This window comes from Paroedura picta, chromosome 2, assembly GCF_049243985.1.
Source record: "Paroedura picta isolate Pp20150507F chromosome 2, Ppicta_v3.0, whole genome shotgun sequence".
Taxonomy (NCBI): domain Eukaryota; kingdom Metazoa; phylum Chordata; class Lepidosauria; order Squamata; family Gekkonidae; genus Paroedura; species Paroedura picta.
Genome location: NC_135370.1, coordinates 61813168 through 61828718, shown reverse-complemented (window position 1 = coordinate 61828718; position 15551 = coordinate 61813168). Strand labels below are relative to the sequence as shown.

Here is a 15551-nt window from a genome sequence, read left to right as displayed (position 1 = left end):
TTCTCCATAACCAGACCCAGAGAGTTGCTGTGGGGGAGGAGTTGATGCGCACCTACCGAAATTAGAAGGAAAGTTTGTTTTATCTTGCAGCAGCACCCTAACTACTGCTTTGCACAACTCTAGCTGAGTTGGGTGGAAAGGAAAACAGAGAGGCTAGATTATTGGAGAAAATGATCTGCAGGCTGACACTGTATCAGCGATCAGTGAGCTGGCTTAATTGTATGGTATGTTAAGCAAGTTTACTTCAAGCTTGGAGAAAGGGAAGTCTGGCTGATCCTTAGTGTGATTCAAGTGGGTAGCCGTGTTGGTCTGAAACAGCCCAACAAAACAAAATCGGAGTCCAGTGGCACCTTTAAGACCAACAAAGATTTATTCAAGGTGTGAGCTTTCGAGTTGTGATCCTAGTATGCTTTTTGCTATGCTCAGAGCCTCAGACTCCCCTGTGCCCCTAGTGGCTGCAGCCAGAATTGCAATTTCTTTTAAAAAGGAAAGACATTTGGTCTGATGTAGAAAGCGCTTCCAAGGACCTTCCTCGAGCTGCACCCAGGTCAGAGCATACCTCCCGCTCCACCTTTGGTACAGTCCCTGGTATTAGGCAATGCAGACCTTTTGGTTGATGTCAGGGTGCTCTGCTTAAGGTTCTCTTCATCTGGATGAGGATTCACTGCCAGCCAGTTTTTTATTTTATTTTATTTTATTTTAAAAACCTCTTAAAAATGAAAGTCCAAATTCTCCCAAAACCAGAATTAACATTCTGTGTCTACATTGCAAGTTATCTTTCTTCCACGTTCTTCTCAGTTGTTTCTGTTAATCATTTGCATGGGCTCCCATGGCTGGGTTGGACTCCAAAAGAGTCAGAACTTGAAATGGCAGGCGTATTTTAAGAGGGGGGTATTGAAGGGACAGACAGATTTGGAGCATGTGGTTTTACTTTTGGCTTTGGCTGGAAATGTTTTCGCTACTGTTGTAAGCCATCTTGGACCATATATACAAGTTTTACTAAAACAAATAATACTTCTGAATAAGCTGCTATCGCATCTAGTAGAGAACTTGATTAACTAGGGCTGGAAATTCTTGCCCAGCATTCAATCCAGAGACGCATTTCCCTCTAGTGATCTGTTCTTTTTTAAAGCCCAGCTTCCTTCCAGCCACGCTTGGGGCTTTGTCCTTTGGCTCTCTATGAACGGCAGACAGCGGAAGTCTTGGCCGTGCTGCTGGCCTCTTCCCCAAGAAACTGCCTGGGAATCCTGACACATCGACAGGAGTGATTTGCAATGGCCCTGAGGCTATAGATTTAGCAACAGCAGAATGTGAGACGAGAGTCAGACATCTATAAGGAACTTCCCTGGCACCTCCTCACACTCCTCACTCTCTGCACCGCTGTCCGGAGCTGGGGGAGCAGAAATCTATTTAAGGCTCAGAAGGGTGTAACGTTGTTCAGGATGGAACTGGAAAAGAATGAGACCACAGGTTCAAATCTCAGCTCAGCTACAAATTCAGTAGAAGGCAGACCATTCTCTTGGTTTTTATTTAGTTGATACTCCAGTTTTCTCTTCAGTGGGGATCTCAAGTAACTCACAGTGTTCCCCCTATCTCCATTTCGTTCTCACAACGATCCTGTTAGGCTGTGAGAGCGGGACTGGCCCAAGGAGATGCGGTGAGCTTCCATGGCAGAAAAGGGGAACAAAAGGTCTGTAAGATCCTAGGTTGACATCCCAACCACTATACCATGCTGGCTCTCAGTTAGCCTCCATTCTGCCATCTGAAATATGGGAATAATAATATTGGCCTACATTTCAGGGCTCCAATAAGGGTTACTCTCCTAAGAGATATATAGGAAGAAAAGTAATTTAAAAATACTAACCATTCTTTTTTTAGATTTCACATTTTTCTGCAAATCAAGGGCCCTTTTCAGGTTTGTAGAAAGATCTGTGTTGCCTGTTCACTGCTCCAGTCACCAGATGTAAGTATCCATAATATCCTGACTTTGCTATTAGAATACAAGATTCATGGACTCTTGGGCTTGGAATAGCGACAGTGACAACAGCAGACAGAAGTACAAAGGTAGAAGGGTTTGTCACTCACAGAATGTTCTCAGGCCATTTCTGGCTTGATTAAAGATCAATATGATTAGCTTATAGAATGCAGGCAGAGACTGGTTTTAACTAAAGTTTGCCACCTGCCACATAAAGGCAAATGATATGTCCTAATTGCCAAGAGCAACTTCAAGATTAAACATTGCACGGGTGGCACAATCTAATAAAACAATTCTCATGTTTGGACACACATGTCCGACAGCCTCACAAGGCATTCCTTGTTTTGGAGCTCTTCGAATGAAAGCAAATTTTCCAGTAGCCTGAAAAAAAAAATCTGTCCCTTTATGTTCTTTGCCTGGTGATGTTATTTACCTCCATGCCATGAAAAGCCCCACCTGCCCATTTCCATACATTAAAGGAGCAGAACATTTTTCTCCAGGCCAGTTGGCCAGCCTAGTGACAATTCTACTTCTGCCTTAAAGGTAAAAGAAAAATGTCCAGGTAGCAACCAGGCAGACCTAGAAATCTGTGAGTCCATGTCTCTGATGCAGGATTGAATAAGATGGTTTGGAGCGAAAAGCCAAATGTGGTATGCTTGGCTGAATCTGATGGTTACCAGTCTTGTAATTGATTTTTTTGCTGGTAAAAAGTTGTGAGAAAGGCCCCTGGGGTCAAAAGATCAAAAATGAGAGAGCTTTGTTTATTGGAAGTCTAAACATTGCTAAAATGGCTGGAAATTGCTAAGTGACCCATCCCAGAAAGCCATCTGCCTAGGCACACACCCTGAATTAGACAGTTTATGTATTAACACAATGTCATAGCCTCTCTGATTTCTTTTGGCAGTGATTCACCGCTACATTCTGCAGAAGACACTGGTCTACATCTTTATTTGGAATGGGGATGAGGACCTTGAGCTCCACCTAGGGGTAGGAATATGTTAGAAGATGTTGCATGAGAATGAATTTGGAGCAACAGAAGCCGTTACATTTTAATATCTCTTTTAGTACTGTGCGTGATTCACCTGTTCATGAAATAAAATGTTTAAGGTAACTTTTCTGCAAATGAGTGCAGTCAGCGTCCATGTTGCGTTTATAAGATTCAAAATCTTAACATGCTCATCGTGTTGCCAATTATAGATTTGAAAAATGAGGTTTCTGGCGGAACTGCTAAGATTTTCAGAGATAAAGTCTAGCTTTACTAGAACATCCTTACCCCAGCTAATATGCAGAGTGAGGCCTTTGTCAGGCTTTTATGGCTATCTGACCACAGAAAGAAAGTTTCAGCAGTAAACAAAACTATTCCACAGGAGGCCCTAGAAGACAGAGAGTGGAGTTTTCATCAATGCAGAAACAGAGCAGTCAGATTCTAATGGCCCTAAGTTGAAGCATGGCAGAATTTGGCAGTGGGGGAGTGGAAGATGGGTGGAATTTTTAAGTAGGGCTTGGGAGTGTCAGGTTCAAATCCCTTCACATTTTACTTCTTGTTCTTTGCTTTTGATTTTGAGGCATATTGTAGGAGCTGCTCATTTGAAACACCCTCTTTGGGATACCCACTCCTTTTGAAATCAAGGCCATTTTTCAAGAAACTCACTCAGCTCCAACCTAATATTATAAGGCCTTTATGTACTTCAGCCTTGTTGGACTTTGCTGTTGATTTAAAAAGCATTCCCTGACCTGTATGGACAGCCAGTTTGGTTGTAGTGGTTAATAGAGCTCTCTCAGCCTCACCTACCCCACAGGGTGTTTGATGTGGGGAGAGGAAGGGAAGGTGGCTGTAAACCCCTGAGATTCCTTCCGGTAGTGAAAAGTGGGATATAATGCACAGTTATTTTTAATTTTTTGATTGCTAAGCATTAAGCTAGCCTCACTGGACCTAGTGTTTTGAGTAGTTCTCATATAGAACTATTTAGAAGGCCCAGCCACATTGGTGGGGGTGATTGTAAGAGTACTGAGCAAGGCATTAGCTCTCCCGGGAGGCAGCTCCCATGTATGGCAGTGACTTCGTGGTAGAGACTTATAACATGTTTTTACTATAAGGTGTCGTATTCTGAAATGTTGGAAGCAGTCAGGATTTGTACTGCATGCTGGCCCATTTCACACACGTTGGATAATGTACTTTCAATGCACTTTCAAGGTGGATTTTCCTGTTTTGCCTTGAAAGTGCACTATACATTGTGTGTGGAATGGGCTTCAGCTTTCTATTTGTTGTAAAAGGATCCTGGCAACTTTTATATGCTGCGAGTGAGGCAGTCACCAAAATTAAGTGTAACAGTCATATGCGTGTGCAGACACAATGACATTTTCAATCAGTTGGTTCAGCTGATAAAACATCAACACTTACACTGGTCAAAATCAGGGTTAACCAGTATGACTCACTCACCTGGGAATGGTAATTAGGAAATCTGCTGAGAAGTCCTTGTTAGAGATCGCTAGGTCCTTCATAAACGCCTCTTAACTTCTTGATTGATAGAACAGGGTAGAAATAAGTTGCAAGGAATAGTTCAGCAGACATGGCTTTCCTCACCATTGTCCCCATATGCTTTGCATGAGTGGGCCAACTGTGGTCTGGGGAAGCTTTATTGTATCCTCTTGTAGACTTTTCCTTCTTATAACAGAGAAGGCGATTTTGTACTAACACAGCAGAGGGGGTTATGGAAGTAGTTCCAAGGGGTGTTCATCAGTCAGGGAAAAACCTACATTTTCACTGAAAAGTTGGGCTACCATCAGCTCTAAAGAAAGTTCATAAGGTAAAGCATTCTTGCCCCAACTGCTAGGTTTTTGGAGGGAAAAAGGTCAAATTCAATAATTCAATCTGCTATTTTGCTTGGTGCAGTTGTCAGAAATGTAAACGAATGCTATGGGCCACTTATTAGCATACCTAGAGAAAGCCTCAGTCTTGGATCCATTGCGGTTGGGTTTCTGGCCTGGCTCCGGGGTCGAGACAGCATTGGTTGCTCTGATGACAACAGCTGGACCGAGGCAGGATGGCACTACGCGTGAACTTAGATCTCACAGCAGCGTTTGACATAGTCAGTTATGAACTTTTAGCTCACTGCCTTGCCAACGCGAGGATACAGGGGAACAGCCTTGCAATGGCTGATCCTTCAGGGTCATGGACAGAGAGTTGCAATTGCAGAGAATCACACCACCGCCAGCTCCCTTGTGAAGGATCACAAGGTGCGGTTCTCTCTCTGACTTTAACAACTTCAGCTTGTCTGAGAATTTGGATTGGGTTGCAATCAACACACTGATGACACTCTGCTCTACGTCCTGATGAGCGATCACCCAGGCTCGCCCCCAGAGTCACTTACCAGCTGCCTGGAAGCAGTGACAAGATGGATCAAGCAGGGTCACCTGAAACGTAGCCCTTCAAAGACAGAGGTCATGTGGCTGGGCAGGAAAGGGCCAAGGAAACATACTTACCCTGCCTGGATGATATTCAGCTTAAGGCTGTCCATGAAGCCAGGAATTTGGGGACGATTCTGGATGCACAGGTCACAAGAGTAGCACCACAGGCATTTTTCCATCTTTGCCAAGCAAAACTACTAGTGCCCTATCTGGTCCTGGAGCACCTAGCCACTGTGATCCATGTGATGGTTACCTCTAGGCTGGACTTCTGTAACTCACTCTACGCAAGCCTACCCTTACCCCTGACCCAGAAATTACAATTGGTCCAGAATGCAGCTGCCTGGGTCTTCATGGGTACTCCCTTGAGTGACCATATTTGTCCTATACTTTGACAGCTGCACTGGCTTCTGGTTGAATTTTGGACCACGTTTAAGGTGCTGGTCCTCACCTTCAAAGTGATCTGGGGTTTCAGCCCGGTGTACCTAAGGGACCACCTCTTTGCCTAGGTCCCCAGAAGAGCCTTGCACTCTGCGAGTTCCAACAAGCTAGTAGTCCCTGGCTCCAAGGAAATATGTCTGGCCTCAACCAGGGCCAGAATATTTTCTGTCCTGGCCTCCACTTGGTGGAATGAGCTCCCAGAGGAAATCAGAGACCTGCCAGAGCTGTCCCAGTTCTGCAGGGCCTGCAAGACAGAGCTCTTTCACCAAGTATTTGGTTGGGGACAGTGATCTTAACAGCATCATGTGGGCCTCCTCTACACCCCCCATGGACAATTTCCTCTGCCAGTAATGCCAAGATGTGATGTAATTTTAATAGTGTGATTTCTATTGTTTTAAAGTTTTTAGTATTTATGTTTTATATATGGATGTGAATTATTGTTGCACACTGCCCAGTGCTGCAAGGGAAGGGTGGTATATAAATTTAATAATAATGATAATATTCTATTTTAGCTGAGGTGAATGACAGAATCAGATTCCCTATCAAACCCACAAGGGAAGGTGCTACTGGTGCAAGAGAAAGCTGTACATTTAGCTGGGTTGTAGTCTACCATTCCACACAGCTGAGTGTGAAGTCATCTTCCAGCAGAAGACCTTCTCAGGCCCATTCCACATGGGCACGAATGGCTGGGAGGCTGCTCATATGGAATCAGGGCTAATCCCCACTTCCACATGATGTCTCTGCTGGCGCGGGCTTCTCCTGAGCCTGATGCACATTAGGCCACTGTTGCCCCACTTTAAGGGAATGCAGATATTTTCTACAATGCCTTAAATGCTCTGGGAGCCAATGGCATAGCCCGGCAGAGGCCCATATGGACTTCCCCATCCTATGGAGGCCAGAAGGGAACCAAAAATTGACCCACTTAGCTCTGTGGTGATTTGTGGCATGGCGGGTCTGAATGGGCCTTTTTTTTTTTTTGCAGGAAGAATCCCACCTTCCTGCAGCTCCCCCCGCCCACATGGTGGAACCATTGCACCCCAGCTGCATTTGTAGGGATGCACAAATCTAGGGCAAACCAGGTCTGCCATCGAAATGCGTTCCCCATGGGGATACAGAAAGTGATGGAGCATGCAGCAGCCCAGAGTGGCAACACTAGTGCAGAATTGCCCCTAGTTGAGCAGCTACTCCCCGTCCTCCTCCCCAGCTGCTGTCTTGGGGGCTGCCCTGCCACTCTGTTGCTGGCTCATCTTTGGTGCTCTCCAGCGGCCACCATGGCTGGGGCTCCCCCTTAGTGTGGCACTGCACAGCTGCTGCTGGCAGCGCCCCCCACAGCGGGCAGCGGGAAGTCAGAGGTGCCAGCGGGAAAGCAAGCGAAGCGGGGGCTCAGGCAGCAGCGACGTCCCTCAGCAAAATACTACCCCCCCTCGGGCCTCAATAAAATTGTCAAGAGTTGACCGGTCCCTGGTGATAAAAAGGTTGGGGACCACTGCCATAGAGTACAACTCCTTTGCCTGTTATTTTTATCAGAAAGTTTTATTCAGAAAGAGTTCCTAGGTATAAAACCTCGTTTTCGTATTTTACTTCCTCAGTAAAGTTATTTCTGAATTGTTTTTTTTATCAGGGATACAAACAAAGTCTTCAACCCATTGCCTAATTCTTATATTTTATATACCTTATAATTTATAATTTATATTTTAAGCCATATACCGTATTTGCCGGCGTATAGGACGACTGGGCGTATAAGATGACCCCCCAACATTTCCACTCAAAATATAGAGTTTGTTGCATTACATTACAGAACTATGGGCCACTATGGGCAGCTATGTCTATCCCAACTGAAGTGCATCTGGCGTATAGGACGACCCCCCCACTTGGAGGCATGTTTTTCAGGGGGGGGAAATAGTCTTATACGCCAGCAAATACTGTAATTTGGGTCTATTAGTATCAAAAATTCATAAAGGTAACATCTTATAAATGACCCCTCAGTTTACTGAGGAAGTAAAATACGAAAACGAGGTTTTATACCTAGGAACTCGTTCTGAATAAAACTTTTTGCCATCGCCAGCTTGGACATTTCTTTATGTTTATTCATCTTCGACTGACGGGTCATCTCTGCTTGTTATTTTTATCAAGCAGTTCCCAGTGCAAAACGTCAATGAGCAGTCTCAAATTCTGACTGTATCTTTGGCAATGGAAAACACTGTCATTCTCTCCTTCTTTGAAGCAGAGTATCTTGTGACTTAAATGGTCAAACACGATTGGTGCGCACAAATGACTAGAAATGGAAATAAAGAAGTTATAAACAAGCCTCAGGTTTACCTTTTCAGTGAGGAAAGTTTAGCTCCATGAACAGTTAACTTTTATAAAGATAAGAGACAATTGCTATGAACAGTTCCCTAAGTCCCCCCTGCTTTCTGAAGGTGTGTCTACAATGTATATTTCATATAGAATAAATACTTCAGTATCATAGCATCCAAGAAAAATTCATTTTACAAGTTATCACATAATCTACCTTATTCGTTTTAAAAAAATGGCTAATGTGTCAGTGTTTGACTGTGGTATTCTAATTCTAATAATGTATCCAGATACTGATGCTGACTTTCTGCCCGTTAATGATAGTCGAGGGGTCTCTTGATAAAGTGGGATTAAAAAATATAATTTCCTGCTTATCTAGCCCAGAGAAACCGGTCACATTAAATGGAAGTGCAGAGCCATTTCACGGAGTGTTATGCTTCTGCAGACATCAGGGCAGCCCAACATGGCATTAGGAACACTCGACACCAGCATCTTCATGATGTTTGCAGTTGTGTACGCCCCAGGAAGGCTTGCTGCAGAACTCAATGGAGGATTCTGTTCCCGAACAGCTCACATCATCCAGCCAGATTTGTCCAGTTCCTGCCAAAAGGAAGTGAAAGAAAGTAGTCGCGAGTTACTGTAGTACAACCTACCAAAAATTAGTAATGTGTCTCAAGAGTAGACATCTAATACATTTTTCAGATCATCTAGCCAGGAAACAAAGGGGAAAACAGCACTCAGCCTTCGACAAAGGGAAGAGAATAAAAGATGGTGGTAGGAAATGCGTACAATGAGAGCTCTTTTGATTTTCAGGCATGATTCTAAGTAGTCCCTATGAGTCCTTCTTCAATGCCATGTTCTATTGGCATCCTAGCTTACCCCCTCACTTACTGAAGGGCTTATCCTTCTCCCATTTTTCCTTCTTCGGACCCATTTTGTTTCCATACGGAGTCAAAAATAACAATTCAAAATTGCCATGAATGTCAAGCATCAACGGGAACTTTTTGCATGGCAAAACCATGTAAGTTAAAATGGGCCACGTCAAACATTCCTAGTTCACAAGTGTTACAGATGTCAGTCTTGGCAGTCGTATCTGTCCTATGAATTGCAATATCAAGGGATCAATCTTGATTTCAGAGCCTGAATTCCTATAAACCAGGGGCAGACACTGACTTGAGGCTTTGTAATGAAAGGGGCAGGGGCAGACATGGGTTTCTTCTTGTAAATAATGCTAACCATAATGTTGAGTTTCCAAACAACCAAAAGTCTTGGTCTTTCACTGAAGCACTTTAATCAAATATTGACAAGTTATTCTAGGAAAACAAAGGAAGTTCTGCTTTCAGCTGTAGCAACAACCCAGGAATACAGGCAAGCATGAGACTGGGGATAGCAGAATATTGAACTCCCCTGACCCTCAGAAAAAGAGTGTTCAGTGAAAACAGTGAGAGCTAGAAGAGAAAACTGAAAGAGACTGGCCTCCACCTGGTGAATGTTTTTTAGTTCTAAATAGTTTATAGATCTATGGTATCAATTTATTAATGAAATTACTGAAATTTGAGTGAATATTCTTTACTGTCTACATGATACAATTGTAATACTGTCTTACATTTCTTCTTCATGCTTTGTAAATTTCCTTGCCTTACTGAGAAGATACGACATTTTTGTACCCGGCTTTTTATTACCCAAAAGAGTCTCAAGGCGGCTTACAATCCTCTACCCTTCCTCCCCTCACATCTTGTGAGAGCACTGAGAGAGCACTGCTCTGCAAAAACAGCTCTGCAAGAACTGTGACTGGCTCAAGGTCACCCAGCTGGCTGAATGTGGAGGAGGAGCGGGGAATCAAACCCAGTTCTCCAGATTAGAGGCTGCTGCTCCTAACCACTACACCAAGCTGGCTCTCCCTGTTTATGTTGAGAAAAGGAAGACAAAGTGACACAAATAAACCACCTTTAAACAGGGAAAGGTTTGATTGAAAGACATTTGAATGAAAAGTGAAAAAGAGGAAAAAATGATAGTGAAAGTGGGCAAAGCAAAATTTAAAAGATGGAGCCCTTTGCAGAGCAGTGAGGAATGCTCACATATACATTCCTAGTTGACCTCTCTGTATCTCTTTTTAAAAATAAGATACTCATGTGCAGACAAGATCACAACCTGGTTGTCTGGGCATCTAATGGCTTTATTTCTGTTGCTAATAGCCACGTAGAGAGAGCGCCTAGCTTCCCCTGATGGCATCTGTGTTATTGTTCCCCACACATCAAGGACCAGAAACCAACTCACACCTCACATTTTCCAATGGAGAGTTCTCACTTTTCACTGAGGGTTATTGAGAATTATCAAATTAAAGGCTAAGAGATTACGTTCACGTGTATATGAACTAGCAATGGCCACAACCCAGCAGCTCAGAGTAGCCCTGATCTTCATATTATGGAAAGCACTATGACTTAATTGATTTGGTCATTTATTTAGTCATTTTTATGCCTCCTCTCTGGAGATCCTGCCCAAGGCAGCTTACAAAATAAAGCATAATAAAACCACAAAACATTAACATTTATTAATTAAAATCCAGCATTAAAAACATAGCCAGAGATTCCATTTCTGTTCATCTTTAGAAAATCTGCCAAAATAAATATACCAGTGCTAGAGAATTTTAAAATAATGTTTGTTTGTTTGTTTTTTAATGGGAGGAAGGGTAAAAAGAATGGCATAGCCTTAATCCGGGCAGGGGACGCGGAAGTAAGTGTAGCCAATATCACAGTTAAAAAAAAAGTTTTAAAAGTTTTAAAAGTATTCCCATGCTTTAGAGCAAAGGAATGTTCTATGTCTTTAAAAAACAAACAGTAAAATAGAACTTTTGTAATGTTTACAAAATGGCATGGGCTGCTCTCTGTCAATGACGGCACAGGCATTATCCAATAGGTGACCATAGCACCAGTGTAACTGCATTCCCCACAGAAAAGAGTGACTGGGTAAAGTTCTTAGAAAAGGCAATTTTCATATGAGCAAGATAAATGGGAAATACTTTTCAATCCTGCACAACAGTTGAGCAACAGCTGCTTAATTAATGGAAACTCTCGATGGTTTGGAAAGTCTTTATGCCTCTGAATACTTTTTTGTCCCTCATCATTCCATTGTGTAGCAAACAGCTTCTGACTAACAGAAGTGAGCCTTGACTCATGAAAGCCTGTACTCTAGGAAATGTTGTTGGCCCTTTAAGGGATATCCTGGACTTGAATTCTGTTCTATTACTATGCTCCTGCAATGAACTTCAGACATGTTATAATCACAACAAAGTATGTAAATATAGCATATTCTTGCAATGTGCACATTAAGTTCTGTTGGTGACACTTGGGTTTCCTGGTAGTAATTAAAAAACAAACACACACACAGCATCCTAATGCCTTCAGTCTTTGGTCAGGAGAATGTCTTTAGGGAGCGTCACTTATCATCTTGGATAAGAATGTCTGAGATTTGTATTTACACCCCACTGACATGTTTTGGATGGTGGAGAACTTTATTTGTTTACTAATTTAGAAATATAGATGTTGCCTCTCCAGACCTGCTTGGATTCTTGTTCATTTTAGATATAATTTGTGGATCTGAATCTTTCCTTTTGAGATGACTAGATTAGCCATGGGATCAATTAATAAATTACCTGCATCTGCAGTGAAGGCAACAGCTCTTCCGGTGTACCCCAACATTCGGCAAACCACTACCGCATCGTTTTGGTCCCAGCCATCATCACATATTGTACCCCATTGTCCATTGTGCAGAATTTCAACACGGCCCCGATTAGTTCCTCCAACAATTCTTATGTTGGGATTTCTTGCTGCTGGATTTTTTTTTAAACAAAAAAACCATTATTTACATCAAAAGGAAAAGAGGCAAGATGTCAAAATAGTGGCCAAGATGGGAGATGTTTTCTCTCATTCTATTTTTGCCACAAATGCAATGACTGCTGAGATGCAAAATGTGTGGAATTTGTGTGGTCCTAACAAACAAAAGGTGTGATTTGCTCCCCCCCCCCACTTCACATTACCAAAGTAAGTTATGTCTGCTTCTTCACATCTTCCAGGTCAGCCCTAAGGCTGAAGTTAACCTTCCCCTGGGCAATATTAACTTGACAACATCTAGTGTCATAGAAAACATTTAACCTTGTAAGTCTAAACTATAAGATCATGCATCAAAAATACAAATGGCAGATTCATTCAACTAGTGATGGGCACAAACCAAGAAAATGCAGTTTAGTTTGTGGCTCATGGTCCTTCAAACCCTGTTGAAAGGGACTAAATTCCTTTTAAACAAGATGTGCAGAAAGTCAGGAAAACAGCGGAGCAGCCAGGAACAGCTTGCTCCTCACCACTCAGCTGTTTTGAGCTATCTTATGCAGACCCATTAAACTTTAAAGGGGCTGCAGAAGACATCCTAAAACTGGTGAGTGGAGGAAGTTCCCCTCTGCCGTGCAACTGATTTTAGCTGTCTTCTACAGTCTCTTTAAAATGTTAAGAGACTGCACAACACACCCTGAAACAGCTGAGCAGTAGGAGCAAGCTGCTCCCTGCCATTCAGTTGCTCAGATGTTTTTGCAGCTTTCATAGAGAACAGAAAGTAGGGTTTTAAAGGGACTTGGAATCTCTTTAAACCCCTGCTTTCTGCTCCATTCATGAACCACTACAAAGTGCTTTAAAGGTTTGTAGTCGTTTATGGCAGTAGACTCATCCCAAGCTTCTATTTGCGAACCATAAACAGGCCAAAATTCATGGTTCAGTTTGTGCCCATCCTTACATGCAGCTGAGGTTTGCCAAGGGCCATATAGGGATGGGGCCTTAATCTTTTTGCCTCCATTTGGTTTCACTTTTAAATAACAAAATGTGTTTTTAGAGGATGGCCTTCTGGAGGCTTCATGGACATTACAAATCAACTAAGATGTATGATCTGCATCTCATCTGTTTGAATCATTTCCTGGATCCAGACCTAGGATATACAAAGAAAACTCTCCCTGTTTCTGCTCTGCTATGTAACACTGTTTATTGTATCTGGTGCTTTACATGCAAGGAAATGATCCATTCTTTCTCCCTCTCTCCATTTCCTTGGACTATCAGTACCAATCCTAATGTCAATAGTTGGAACTACTCTATGTACATCTGCTTTTTTTGTGCCTGTAATATTGGCCCGAGCCTCTTGTGGCGCAGAGTAGTAAGGCAGCAGACATGCAGTCTGAAGCTCTGACCATGAGGCTGGGAGTTTGATCCCAGCAGCCGGCTCAAGGTTGACTCAGCCTTCCATCCTTCCGAGGTCGGTGAAATGAGTACCCAGCTTGCTGGGGGGTAAACGGTAATGACTGGGGAAGGTACTGGCAAACCACCCCGTATTGAGTCTGCCATGAAAACGCTAGAGGGCGTCACCCCAAGGGTCAGACATGACCCAGTGCTTGCACAGGGGATACCTTTACCGTTACCTTTAATATTGGCCCAGTATTATATTGAACTAGATAGACTATCTAGAGCTCATGTGAAGCTCCATACACACAGTGAATTTCTACAATGCTTTGGAAAAGAGAAACCTTGCCTAATTTTGTAAAGAAAAAAAACTAATGTTAATTACCTGTTGCACCCTTTTCGCCTTTAAGCCCTTATATCCCAGGGAATGGTGGTTGAACATAAAAAAGAAGAAATATTTGCTCAAATAAAAATACATTTTGAAAGGAAAATTCTTACCTAGCAGCCAAAGACACCAGCTGTTCCTTTATGTCCCAGTGCAGCTTTAACATTGCCTGAACTAGGGTTGTGCGCGGTGGTGTCCGAATCGGCCGTTCCAGGCCCACGCAACCAGCACCGCAGGGGAGGGAGGGGAGGTGTAGGTGGCGGTGCGTAACTTGGCACACAAACGCATGTGCACCTGTGTGTGTGCACCAAGTTACGCACCAGCGCCTGAGCCCCCCCCCCGCCCGCAGTGTGGCACTAGCTGCGTCGGCCTGGAACGACTGATTCGGACACTGCCGCGCTCAACCCTAGGTTGAACTGCTAACCACATTTAGGAAGTAACGGCACCTCTGTAACATCCCTTCTTCCTCCTCTTAGAAAGCTCAAAATCAGGTGCAAATGCCTCTTTCCTCTTCTGAGCTAAGCAGGGTACATAGTTGCATGCACACTGGCATTTTTGCTCATCATGATCTCCTTTAATTGGAACAAATGATCTTGGCTATTGCAGAATCAAGTCAGGCTAATGCAGAAGCAAATAAACTTATGTAGTGACAGACTGCACCTTTATCTTATATGATCTAGTGATTGCTTAGCAATTTATTTATTGACTTTTCATTTTGGTTATTTTTGATCTCATGTTCAGAATCCCCGCGACAATTTTGAATCCTAATCGTAATCTATACTATCATTCCAGGTACAACTAAAACCAAAAGCATGGGCCCAATACCCAAGAAACATCAAAAGATTACTTTTTTTTTTTTTACCTTGAGGCCCCACAGTGCCTTTTTCTCCTTTTGCTCCTTGTTCACCTTTCTGTCCAGTATTCCCAGTGCTTCCTTTACTTCCTTTTTCTCCAGACAGACCTCTGGACCCTAAGGAAAGGGAAATAGTGTTCCAGGATTACCAGGAAAAAAAACCCAATTAACTCAAAAAGGTAAAACTTCCAAGCTATGCAAACATTTTAGATAATCATCTAAAGGTTACCACCCCTTGTCCATCCACTCAGAGTTTATATGCAAAAGAAGACATAGCAGTCCCCATTCTTGTTCTCTTACTTGAACTAGACAGGCTATACAAGCTTGTACCTTGAACAAAACTTTGTTGGTCTAAATGGTTTGTGAGGACAGGGAATATCCCTTCCATCTGCAGTAACCCTGCTAAGACCTAAGAACAAATGGAATTCCCCGAGAAACTACTCAAACATCTGATCAGTGTACTGTGCTACAAACAGAAGCTGATCCAAGAGAAATTCTCCGAACTTGACATTTCTGCTTGGCAAAATGTCCCAAGAAAAGACAGGTCATCTACCATTCTCAATTGCTGAAGCAACAAAAAAATTAATATTCTCTAACCTGCAGGCTTCATAACAAGAACTCAACCTGCCACAGCCCAGCAGAGGAATCAGTTCTTTCACGTCAACTTCCTTTCTGCCCCACCAAATCCAGATGATTTAGTTCTGCAGGGATTTAGAAGCCTTTCCCCACCATCCACACCTGAAGGAGTACTTTCAACATAATCAGGAACAGAACAAGAAGGAACAGGCAGCATCTTCAGAACATACCATCGCACAATCTACTGGAGAACAGCTACCATCCCTCCAGCCCACCAACGAACAAGACACCTCCCTCCACATACCATCAAAGCAACACTACAAAAAAAGAAGCCACGTGAACCCCTCCTGATGATCACAATGCCACACTGGATCTCTACACAGAATGCTTTCACTATGGGGTCCA

The 15551-nt window shown here is 43.1% G+C and overlaps 1 protein-coding gene across 2 annotated transcripts in view; it reads right to left on the bottom strand.

Moving 5' to 3' along the window:
* Positions 1-8117: 8117 nt before the first annotated feature.
* MARCO (macrophage receptor with collagenous structure) overlaps positions 8118-15551 on the bottom strand; it is a 29244-nt gene continuing 21810 nt past the window's right edge. Inside the window, exons 15-18 of one of the 2 annotated variants that reach the window (XM_077320288.1) lie at positions 14580-14687; positions 13718-13744; positions 11769-11945; positions 8118-8716 (exon numbers count right to left, since the gene is read on the bottom strand). In XM_077320288.1, the coding sequence (XP_077176403.1) occupies positions 8586-8716; positions 11769-11945; positions 13718-13744; positions 14580-14687 (443 nt within the window). In that variant the 3' untranslated portion in view covers positions 8118-8585. The remainder of the gene's footprint in view (positions 8717-11768; positions 11946-13717; positions 13745-14579; positions 14688-15551) is intronic. The other variant, XM_077320289.1, reaches the window with a different exon arrangement.